This window comes from Telmatherina bonti (assembly GCF_933228915.1).
Source record: "Telmatherina bonti genome assembly, chromosome: 1".
Classification (NCBI taxonomy): Eukaryota; Metazoa; Chordata; class Actinopteri; order Atheriniformes; family Telmatherinidae; genus Telmatherina; species Telmatherina bonti.
Genome location: NC_136619.1, coordinates 32,041,977 through 32,055,170, shown reverse-complemented (window position 1 = coordinate 32,055,170; position 13,194 = coordinate 32,041,977). Strand labels below are relative to the sequence as shown.

The window sequence follows — 13,194 nt, the reverse complement described above, 5'->3', positions numbered from 1 at the left end:
AAGCAAAAGATTTTTTTAAAAACACAAACAAACAAACAAAAAATAGGATCATATGTGAATTCTTACTCCTTAATCAATGCAACATGTCACTGTAAAGACTTTTACTCACAGTGTAAAATGCATGTTTTTCCTGTTCAATGTTTGATGTAACTGAAAAAAATCATTACACACAGAGATTGCTCACTAAGTTTTTTTTTATTGATCTGTCTGTTGCAGATATGTAATGCAAAGCTAAATGGAGCCATCAAGCAATAAGAATGGATTTCTGCTCCTCTTGCTCCTTCATGGTGGGAAGAATACTGCGTTCATTCAACCTGGCAAGCAGTGCTTCAGCTGATGAAAATGCCTTGGACTTTTGCTGCTTGTTTTCAGGTATATTTTAGTCTGTGTAAATGGTCTGGTTTGATACCCTGCAGGCTACAGGAGCAACATGTGTAAAAAAGATGCGCTGATTTCTGTCATTCAATAATGCATTCTTTACATTGTCATAAAATCCCTGGTGGTGCATAACAAAGTCAATCGGTTTATCGTTTTCTCATTAAACAGTGATTTTGTTATATTTGTGGTTCTGAGCAGTCAAACAATCCCTGCTATACTTTGACTGATGTCATCAAACCAGTTATATGGCAAAATGTAAAAAAAAGTGTATTTCCGTGCATTCATGTTTACAAACAAGATTTTTTTTTTTTTGCAGTGTTATTTCCTTTTGTCTCACTCCACAGAGTAACAATGTGTTGCAGAATTTTGTCCTTTATGATTAGCAAATATTGCATCACTTTTAACCAGCCAAAATATCTACATTTAAAGGTAGGAGGGGTTGGAAGTTGGCACTGTCATGCGGCAAATCTAAGACAGAGTACTATGTTTCCCACTAGTGTGCTCAATGACATGCTGTGATCTTATTACACACAAGCTCATTTTGGTTTCAGTCATATATATTTTTATAATATAAATATTTTAAATAATTATCCATACAATTTCTTTTCAAAGTGATTATTGGACAACAAATATTCCTTTCTATTATAATCATCATACACACACGGTAATGGTGGCTAATTAAATGGGATGCTCAGGACTAGCAAAATAAAAGATGTGAGAAAATAGCAGCTCTGATAAACATGATAACATTTCTCAACAATTTTTCATGTTTTAGAATGCTAATCTTAGCATTTAGCTGAAAGTGCAGCTTACAGTCAGCTACTAACATAGTTGTAGGCTTACTGTTGTTTGTAGATCTGAAATGAACATGTGTCCAACTGCTTCTAGGAATTCTTGTCCACAGTTTGACAGCCATCTGTATTATTATTTTTAAGCTTTTGTCATTATTTAATTATTTCTCTCTTATCATGTGAAAATCCCTTCCTTCTCCCTTTACTCCTATATCATATTCTCTCCTCTCCTGTCCTCTCCTGTCCTCTCCTCTCCTCTCCTCTCCTCTCCTCTCCTCTCCTCTCCTCTCCTCTCCTCTCCTCTCCTCTCTGGCTTGTGTCTGGGTGGAAATCAAAGTGCATTAAACATTAAATATGCTGTCAAGAAGCAGAAGTCTCTCCATGCTGCTGATGATGGAGAAAGTAGGGCAGTGAGAGAAGAAGTATAGATGGAGAAGAGAAAGCGGAGGAAGGAGGAGGAGGAGCAGAATGGACACAGATTTGCAAGGATGGATTATGCAGAAGAAGGACAGACAGAGGCATTGACTGCGAAGAAAGCTGTGCCATGAGACACAAAAGCACATTAATCTTCGCACATGCTTTAAAAAACATCTGATTGGCGGTCTCACACACACCATCACTTGGAGTGAGGTGTGTGTGAGACAGACAAGACAAATCCTATCCCATAAACCACCATAAACCATCACTAAAAGACACAGTAAACAGATGTATTCTGACCAGTGGTTCAGAATGAATTAGGTAAATGTGAGTTTTAATGTTTGTTAGAGACAGGAAAAAAATGTTATAAATAACTACAATCACATTTACTTCTAGACGTCATGGAATCCCACTCCATGCTGTTGGCCTACCGTGTCTCTCTCTTTACTTCTCTCTTTTCATTTCATCCAAAACCGTTTCAACAGCATTATCCTGAGTGCTCTAAAAGTGACGCTACTTGTTATCCAAATGGTAGTGAGTAAAACTGTGAGACCACAGAGAGACTGACTCAGCTGAAAGGTTAAAGCAGGCCTCCATCTCCATCCTGTTACTATGCAGACTAGAGAGATAGAGCTGTCCCCCTGCTGCCACAGGCTGTACTCATAAAATCCTGTTCAAAGTCAAATGTGCGTTGATGGTGTAGCAGGAATACAGTAGTACTGTCACAGCAGATCAATATTTTTCCCGTAGCCCAATATACCCATATTTAAATTTCCTTTCACATTGTGTAGTCATGTTTGTTGGAGTAAACAGTAATGATGCTGGTTTTGGACCAAAACCAGTCACCATGTCTTGAGGTTTACTAAGTTAATATGGTAAATAATATGTACTCCAAATTATGATAAATTATGTAATATAGATACTAATGGAGAGGAGAACAGTCCCCTAGAAAAACACCCCGTTGTCCTGAACAGTATAATAAATAAATAATGTGCAGTGGTGCGGTGCCCATGTCTTTGAACTTGAAAACTTTGTTTTTCTTTTAGGCATTATAGAATATTGTTGGTATGCATACGATGGCTTGCATTTAAAAAAAAATACACATATAAAACATTGCTAATAATGTTGAGGTCAGCAAAAAGGATTATTTTCAAACAGTATGATTAGTCTAAGATCGTAATTATTTCTACAGGCATGAGTGTACTAACAAATGATTATGTTATTACAGATGCCCATCTGTACCAATCAATATTTTATGATGCCTATTCTTTGAATCCTATAGTGTGTAAGAGTCCTTAGTCTTGGTATCCGACACTTTGTATCTAAATACATGTGTGTTTGGAGGTGAGTAACTGATATTGCATATCGAGAATCCATCTTTTGGAAATCCTTTTAATCTCAAGCACACATGTCTTTTAGTCTTTTTTTGGCCTCTGTTTGTTGACGAGCTTGAACTACTATGGTGTATTTCAGAGAAAATCTGCACTCTGAGGCAGGAAGCTGCATGAACAGGCTGTAGTGAACAGGCGGACAAACAAACAGTTTAACAGTCAAACCAAACACTGTGGTTTAAGTTCATTCAAGTGAAAACTAACTAACTAACCTCGCTGATAGCACTGATACTGAAATGATGGGCTGTATGTAGCATAGTACATGCGCTTATAGATTTGTATGTCTTCTTAACATTTTTTAATAATTTAATTTACACAGATAAATACATCTTTTTAATATACTTCCTGTGTATTGATTTTACTCCAATTAATTGAATCCATATATTCTATGAAAAAGCAAAAATTTGCTTTCACAAAAAATGTCCCTCCATCTGAATGAAATTATTTTATTACATTTACCATATTTCCTATGAAAAAAAGTCTGTAAATCAGCCAGAGTTTCAGAAAAAACATATATATATAGAAACATTTTCCTTTTCAAACATGGTTCTATCTTAGACTATCTGGTGTTGCTCTTTTTTCAGTTCATAATGTGATTATATAGGTTCCAACACAGATTAAGCATCTTACAAGGATTTCACAAATGTATTATAAGGATGCATCACCAGACTAGCTGGAACTGATTTATAAGCAAATCCATCATTTCACAAAGGGAAAGATTTATTTCAATTTAATCATAAATAAAGTTCCCTGCAAGCACCCCCGAAAATCAGATGTCAGGTTATGTAAAGCCCAGAGAAAAGTGGGAAAAAAAATGCAAAAAAACATCCACACCTCAGACTCTACAAGCCTTAGCGTACAAAATGTTAAGGTTAATGATTGCACAAGTAGAAGAAGAGCAGGGCTTCCTAAAAGGGCTAACACAATAGTACAGTTTGCAAAATTTCAAGTGAGTAAACCAAAAACCATCAGGAACAATCTCCTTTAGGCAGTAAAGATCAAACTGAGGTGACCACACTGTACGATGTCTTTTTTGCAGAAAAGCAAACACAGCATATGAGCATGAACACCTCATACTAACGGTGAGACATACAGTAGAAGTGCAGGGATGCTGATTTGGGCTTGTTTTATAACTATTTGTTTTGAGCATCCTGCAGTTGTTAAAGCACCTATAAACCCTGTATACCAAAGTACTGTACAGAGACATGCGAGGTCTTAATTTGTCAAACAGATAAAGACCCAAATTGGGTTGTGAAACAAGACTGTTCCAGGCGAAGAGTGGATCAAAATCTCTGTGCAATGATGTGACAGACGGATACAGAGAGTAAGTGCTTCATGTCGTTGCTGGTAAAGGTGAGTCTACAAACTACTGAATATGGTGTAGGCTACTTCATTTTTTTCATGACTGTAAGAGTACTTACTGCATGTTTATCAATTTATTGTTTATTATTTCTGTGTTGCTTCAGAAAATAGCTACAAGTGCCGCATGACAACATCAGCATAACCTTTAGCAGAAACACAGTGCACCTAATACAGTCCACAGTTAATGTACATTCCTGAAATATGAAAAATAGAGATTACTCGACCACTTGCACCTTTCCATGCTAATCTGATACAACTGTAAGTAACATTTCTTTAGGCAGAGAAAATCCTTTCGTAGGATTTGGGAAAGATAATTCTTGGGGTTGTTAAATCACAAGTTGTCTTCCATCATCTCATCAGGCATAACCACATCCACTATGCCATCCCATTTCCTGTTACCTAGTAGTACACAACCTGAAAGTTGTATAACACAACTTGTCAGGCTTGCACAACCCTTTTACCTCCTAAATTGCACGAAGAAAGAAATCATCTGTAAGTTCAGAAATGGACTCTTTAATCTTAATTTCTTTTTGTCGTAGAATATTTAATTTTGTCTAAATAAATATGTTTGTTATATATCTAGCCAATGTGCTTGCTACTTTTCCCTTTCACAATGTGAAGTCCCGCTGATTGGATGCATTAATAATTTAAGTTACTTGTGTTCATTTTCATTTGTTAATGAAGATATCCAGTTGGATCTTGATTTGACATCATTCAGAGGCAAACATTTCTGAAAAAAAATACTTGTGACTGTCGGTGAAATTAATAATTATTCATAATTTAGAAAATGCCTAGAAGAATTATTAAAAACACCAACAATGTAACTACATATAACGCCCATATTTTCTATTATTTATTTTTATAGCCTACATATTTTTAACAACATGCCTGTTTAAATTGCAGCCTTCTGATGCAAATGTCTGCTGTTGTTCATGAATTCTGTTATGTTCTGTTCCTATAATATACAATCATATTTTTGTCTTTACTATCTATTTGAATGTTACTGTTTTGAGTCGATCTACCTGCCAATGGACGAAAAACAAAAATTAGTCATTGGCTAAAATCTTGCATATTTACATGAAAATGTACATTAATAGTCCATGGTTTTAAATAAATAAATTAGAATTGAAATTAAATCCAAACTCCATGTTTTGAAGCTTTTTATGGGCTTTTTATGGGCCAGGAGTCCAAAATGACCTCTATACAAACTTTGTTTGCAGTCAGGTAAAAACATTTGTGACCACTATAAATAAATAAATGAATAAATAAATAAATAAGTTTGGAGTAGTGACTCAACTTGTGGTTTTCCATGCACTTTTTATGATATTTAAAAAAAAAAAAATTGTTGTGAAAGCATGCAGAAATGGTCATTTCTGTGAATGTTTCTTTTTACAGTCATACCACTCTCGCCATACCAACAAGGGGAACATAACATGGGATACACACTACCAAATCAGCTTACTATGTTATAGGTCACCTGTATTTTGACAGTGCTTAGTGCTTGAAACACAATCATTGTACACAATCCAGCACGGAAAAATGTGATCTTTAGTCTTATCATCTGAGAATAAAATAGACAAAAAAAAAAGAGCAAACCACCTGAAATATTTTAAAGTAAATCATCAACAGGCTGAAACTGGTAAAATCTGATCATTAGATGTTAATGGATATGTTATTTTGCTAAAACAGATGACTACTAGAACAGACTGTTTTGATCAGTGTCCCAAACAACACATTATTTTCTCAGATCTCAACAGATATAGACAGTCTGAGTGCCATCTGAATCCTGCCTGCTGTTTTGTATCGGATCAATCCAAGCTGGCACCATATTGACTGTTTTGAATCTTGATACACTCCACAGTCAGGTGGGGAAACAATGAATTTCAGTCTGTGTGCAAACACTGATATTGACTTCCTTTAGGTTTTTTGCTGCCCTTTGATAGCCAGGGGAATGGTAATAGATTTTTTTATATATATATATCTAAAAATGTGCAACTTCCTTTGGTCACGACCTGCACTCTTCAAGGATGTCAAATAATTTTAAAAATGTTGGTTATTTACTATTATACACTATATTACCAAAAGTATTTGCTCATCTGTCTTTAGGTGGGTATGTAATCAGGTTTAATATGATGCTGGTCCACCCTTTAAAAGTATATCAGCTTCGAGTTTTCTGGGAAAACTCTACACAAGGTTAAGGAGTGTTTTTATGGGAGTTTTTAACCAGAAACACATCTGTGAGGTCAGACACTGATGTTGAGCAAGAAGATTTGGCTTACAGTCTCCACTCTAATTCACTTCAAAGGTTCTGTATCGTGTTGAAGTCAAGAACCTGTGCAGGCCAGTCAGGTTCTTACAGACCAAACTCGCTCATCCATGTCTTTATGGACCTTGCTTTGTGTCCTGGTGTGCAGTCATGACAGAACAGGAAGGAACCATCCTTAAACATCCCATGAATTTGGAATTGTCCAAAATCTCTTCATATCCTGAATGATTCATAGTTCCTTTCCCAGGTATTAAGGGGCCAAGTCTAGCTCCTGAAGAAAAACCCCACACCACAATCCCCCTCCATCAAACTTCACACTTGACACAATGCAGTGAAACAGGTACCGTTGTCCTGGCAACCGCCACACCCAGACCTATCCATCAGATTGCCAGATGAAGAAGCGTAATTTGTAACTTCAGAGAACACATTTCCAATGCTCTAGAGTCCAGTGGCGGTGGGTTTCAAACCACTGGATTCAAGGCTTTGCATTGCACTTGGTGATATATATACTTCGGATGCAGCAGCTCTGCCAAGGAAACCCCTCCATGAAGCTGTCTAGGCACAGTTGTGGAACTAATCTGAAGACCATATGAAGTTTGGAGGTCTGTAGCGACTGAAAGCTGGCGACCACTGCCCACAATGCACTTCAGCATCAGCTGCCCCCTCTCTGTCATTTTACATGGGTACCACTTTGTGGCTGAGCTGCTGTTGTTCTCAATTGTTTCAGTTTTGTTATCGTACCGCTGACAGTTGACTGGGGAGCATTTAGTAGCAAGGAAATTTCTTGACTGGGCTTGTTGCACAGGTAGTATCCTATCATGGTACCATAGGGGAAGTCACTGAGCTCTGGAGAGCAACCCATTCTTTCACAAATGTTTGTAGAGGCAGTCTGCATCCCTAGGTGCTTGATTTTATACAGCTGTGGCCATGGAAGTGATTGGAACACCTGAGTATCATTCTGTGGATGGGTGAGAAAATACTTTTGACAATATAGTCAGAAATGATAACTAATAGAAAATAGGATACAGCAGCAACATTTTGTGTTATTGTACAGTATGCCAACCTTGTCAGCACTTCTATCAATGAAACAATAATGACAATAAGGGACTAAGATGCTAGTTAAAACAACAGATAACACTGCACATGAAGTTGTTCTAAAAAGGGTGTTTGTGGTAAAGCTTTGTGTCACAGCTTAGCAGTTGTACCACTCTCACTAATGCACGATGTAAAATATATATTTTTTTCATTTAGTCTGGAATGCCTTACAATACCCATTATCTCAAACATTACTGAATGCTTTCAGAATTGATACTTGTTGATATACAGTATGTCTTCCCTTGCTGCAGGTGACACAGAGACAGTGTGCACACCCTTAACAAATCAATATTATGAAACTTTCTAAGCTCAAAAAGTGCAGCTGATAGACAGGCTTTAGGGAGTTTTGAGAACTTGTGTGTTTGTGGGGAGAGACTTGCTGTTAAAAAAAAAAACAAACCTGAATGACTCGTCAGGCAATTTAATTGCAACAGGCCATGTGTTTCCTTCAACATCTGAGCCACATTCATCCAAATCTAAAAAAAAAAAAAAAAACCAAAAAAAAAAAAAAAACCGAACAAAACCAAGAAGAGCAGTACAAGGGGACTCTTTTATGTAATGAAGACATGGCTGCCTCACTGACATATGCTCCTGTGTGTGAAGGGTTTTACATCACAAGAAGAGTATTCAACAATCGCTGTAGGCCACAAAAAAAGCTTTATTTTTTTTAACTCAGATTATTAAGTGGTTAATAAGATAATTTAATGTACATTTTTTGTGTTGATTCTCTCAAGTGATCGTGTAAAATCTGAAGACACAAGCAGCGGGGACTGCAGAGAACATAAATAATATGAATCTGCCGTCCAGAACACAGTGTTACAACGAACTGCTGAGTCCCTCATTGCTGCCAGTCAGGCTTATTGTTTTATGTTATCAGTCCACACAAACGAATACTTCAAGATGTGATGATGATCAGTTCATATTTGCCCTTCGACATGGACATCTGGATTCATTACTGATGCTGTGTCGGTGCCGCTGCATGTGGAAAGGGTGGGTTTGGCGCACGGGGAGTCGCCTGTGAAAACCCCATCTCTCTCTCTCACGCTCTCTCTCTCTCTCTTTGAAACACACACACACACACACACACACACACACACACACACACACACACACACATTTCTGAAACCTCACTCAACATATATTCGACCCTCAGATTCACATATTCACACCCTACTTGACAGAGGCGGCTTTTGTGCACCAGAGAACACCGCCTGAACATGCTTCAGGTGTGCGCTACCCGCAGTGATGCTGAGCCAATGCAGCGGCATCACACGCCCCTCTGCTCCGCTCGCGCTGCCTGCCTGCGAGCTCACACACCGACTCCCCTGTGATCGTCGACGATGGGCACACACACACACACACACACACACACACACACACACACACACACACACACACACACACACACACACACACACGCCAGAGTCTGGACCGCCAAACAGATGAGCAGTCAACCCATCCTGCGCTGCGAAAATGCTTCTCCATGTTACTTCACGGTCAGATGTGCAAATGCACTCGTGTGACAAATTTCAATAGGATGAGAGCGCGGCCGCGTCTCAAGCGTGCGTGCGTGCAGCTGGGCAGAAATTATTTTGCATGAAGGCACACGTGTGATATGAATGAATAAAAATGAATAGAATCAGTACGCCTCAAATGTGAATTATTAAGAGATTTTTTTCTTTTTTTGGGAGGGTGGAGGGGATGTAACACACTTTTGGTGGTCTACTTACGCACTGCCTCCTTTTTGGGGTCTAGGGCACTGGCAGTCTGCTGTATCTGGCCTATTTTGTTCTGGAGGATCCAGACCCGCTGGTTGGTGTTTAAGATGTCGTTTTCCAGCTCCTGGAATAAGGAGCAGGCATGACGGGCCAGGTCGGACAGCTGTCGCAAGGTCCGGGAAAGAACCACATTACTGATGGCACACAGGTCCTCGAAAAGCAGACCTTCATCGTTGGGGATCTGGTGTCTGCACAGAAGCTGCGGCTCCACAATCCTTTTGGCGAATGGCATTTTGCTCGCCAAAAATAATAGTTGTAAGCCAAGTGTAAATCCCCACTGCCAAAGAGAAAAAGATAAAAGGGGAAAACAGACAACATCCAAAGATATAAATCCACGAGAAGCCCGATGACGTTCAGGCCGTGCGCGCGTTATCCCCGGGCGTCAATCCAAAGTTCCCAGATTCTCCTTGAGATCCTCCATCCTGCTGCTGGTTTCTGGGGGATCACTCACACTCCCGCTCACACACTCACACACATGCACACACATGCAGCACACGGCTAAGCCCAGGTCAGCGGTGTGAGGATGCGTGTGGAGTCTGCGATCATGGGTCGCCTCCGTGTCGCGTCAAGCCAGCCGGGACGCACAGGAAGAGCCACGAAAACGTTTCAAAATAGAAATCTGGGTCATGGAAAACGAACAAAAACGACGTACAATATGCGTATAAAATAGTTCATTCTGACTACAAAAGACCGCCAATCACCAAAAATAAAACAGAGTATTTTATGAACATCTTTCCATTCTTGAATAAGAAGAATTTTAAAGCATTCTGCAAACAGCGAGCTTTACGTTTTTAGACTTGCCTCTGCTTTTCCGGCTGTGTTGTGGTTATTTTTTATGCGATTGATGGAGCCTGGATTTGTGGCCTGAAGAATGTGCAGACTGAGGATGAGAGAGAAGGCTGAAGTAAAACCCGGAGAAAGGGACGCGTGGACAGGGAATGGTCATGAAGATTTCATCCTGTCCACACCGAAGGCTACTGCAAGAAACAGACTTGGTTATTTAAACCAAAATTGGACTGGCTGCAATACAAAGTGAAGATAACGGCTAAAAACAATCTTTTATTAATATTAATATTATAAATTACAAACGTTAAAGGCATCCTTTTAACTAACTTAAACGTTACTTTTATGAACTTGTTTCAAGTTAGAGTTGAAGTTTCTGTGCTATTGTGAACCTGAATTAATCATTTCATCACACACACACACACACACACACATTCATATATATATATATATATATATGTGTGTGTGTGTGTGTGTGTGTGTGTGTGTGTGTGTTTGTGTGTATGTATGTACGTATGTATGTATGTATGTGTGTGTGTGTGTGTGTGTGTGTGTGTGTGTGTGCGTGTATGTATGTATTTATGTATGTATGAATTTTATCAACACAACTATCCATTCATTCTTATTCTTAACTGCTTAGTCCAATTCAGTCACGTGAAGCTGGAGCCATTTATAAATTACAGTACATGCATAGCCTGTGATGGACAGGGTGTACCCTGGTGACCTGTCCAGGGTACACCCTGCCTCTTGCTCGATGATTGCTGGAATAGGCCCTGGCTTCCTCATGACCCTGAACTGAACTAAATGGTTTGGTGAACAATTTCTTCATAGCCTTGAATATCTTGCCTTAAGTAAGTAATGTATTTAGCAATGTAAGTCATATCTTTTATAGCACCTTTGAAGCACAACTGCAACTCACTGTGCTTCACAACAAAGAAAACAGAAAAATTAGCCTACTTGCTTTCAGTATAGCTAACTTTATTTACTAAGATTTATTTTTTATTTATTTATTATTTTTTTAAATGTATATGCTGTTTTTCCTGTTGTAAAACTGACCACATCCAAAAGCTCCAAGAGACAATACTACAGTCCTTTGCATAAAAAGCCCCTTGTCTGACGTTATACTAAACTGAATGTTATGCAGACATAGTAAATGAGTAAAAAGAAATAAATGAATAAACAGAATGTTTGGTAAACCATTGACTTTGTAGTATAAAAACTCAACTGTTTTCATCATTCTTATTAACCACTGAAACTCTAAACTACTTAACTGCAAACTTGCCAGGAAAGTAGAAATCTAAACTGCAGTGAAATGATGTCCACTGAACATATTATTTTCTGCTGAATGTGTGTTTCCTGGACACTAAGCCTGGTCGTTGTCAGTTCCATTCACAGTGAATAGCCTATAGCCTCTAGGCTCAGTCTGTATATAGACATGTCTGCAGTAAACTTGCAGTTGCAGCAAATTTAGCGCTATGCAGATTAACAGTACCTGTCATGCGCCTCATTCTGTGCTAACATTAAGACAAATGTTGTGTTATAAATGTTTTATGCAGGTATACATGTTTTTGAACTTTATTTACCACTTCCAACAGGACCAATCTAGGAGACATATTCGTAGAGCATTGGTAGTGTATAGTAAACTCTGTGTTGTGCCATTAGATTGTATACTTATTCTGGTCGTCTATCAGTCCTTATTCTGCTGGATCTCAGTACTGCGTTTGATCCTGAAGATCACAGAAACCTGTTGGACAGGCTAGAAAACTAGGTTGGACGTTTTGGATTGGTTCTTACTTGGTTCATGTCCTATTCAAAAGGCTGAGTTATTTTGTTACATTTTGCAGTCATGAGTCTGACTGACTGGCTATAGACTGGAATTCCTGAGAGTCAGTCCTCTGACCTCTTTTGTTTAACTTGTATATGGTCCCTTTGGGTCCAATATTACAGAACTTTGATATCAATTCACATTTGTGCAGAAAAACAAAATTTTACATGTTTCTGTCACCAGATAATTGCAGCTTAATAAACTTACTGTGTCACTGTCTGTAGCAAAGAAAAAAAAAACAAGGTGCTTTGTTACAGTTTAATGCAGAAAAAAAATGATTATTCTGTTTAGTTGCAAAGACAAGATGGCTCAGCATTGGTAAATATCTTGAGATCAGGGTCTTTAAAATCACTGAAAAAGTATATAACTTTGGAGTGTTTTCAACAGCCACATTAAATCTGTCACCAAGGCATTTTTTAAAACTCAAAACCAACAACAAGTTTTGTCTTCCAAAACAAATCAAAATAACTAAAAAAAAGAAGATGCTTATCAATGTGTTTATCTCCAGTAGACTGGAATACTGTAATTGGCGATTAACATGACTTCCCAAAAAGAGCATAAACAACCGATCCGACTACATGACACTAGTTTTAAAACCTTCACTGACTGACTTCCAGTCAGTCACAGAATAGATTTTAATATACCGCTGATTGTTTACAAATCCCAGGAGTTTCTGCCCAGAATACACCTGTAATATGTTCACAGAATATAAACCTAACAGAACTGTTGGATCCAAGGACTCACACCAGCTAGTCAGACTAGAGTCCAGAATAAACACGGAGAAGCAGCATTTAGCTGTTATGTTGCAAACAAGTAAAAGAGACTTTTACTCAATGTAGAGACTTTTAAATGTTTTTCTTATAAAGCAATTTGAATGGTCTTGTAAATAAAATGTGCTATACAAATAAAATATTACAGCACATTACCTAAACACTTATCTAATTTATCTCTGTGTAGTGATAAACAGCCTCTCATTTTGTTTTTACCTTATGAGGTTCAAAGTTAACTCTGGGAATAATCTTTTGAAGTAGAAAGCAAAAATAAACGTTTTTCATTTTATAAATACATATTTTATTTTATTTTTTATTTTTTTATAATCGTTGCTTGT

At 38.0% G+C, this 13,194-nt stretch overlaps 1 protein-coding gene across 1 annotated transcript in view; it reads right to left on the bottom strand.

Moving 5' to 3' along the window:
* Positions 1–9,710, bottom strand: part of nhsb (Nance-Horan syndrome b (congenital cataracts and dental anomalies)) — a gene marked incomplete at both ends in the record, with an annotated part of 49,962 nt that extends 40,252 nt beyond the window's left edge. Inside the window, one exon of the mRNA XM_079239784.1 lies at positions 9,431–9,710. Coding sequence (XP_079095910.1) covers positions 9,431–9,710 — 280 coding nt within the window. The remainder of the gene's footprint in view (positions 1–9,430) is intronic.
* Between the last annotated feature and the right edge of the window lie 3,484 nt (positions 9,711–13,194).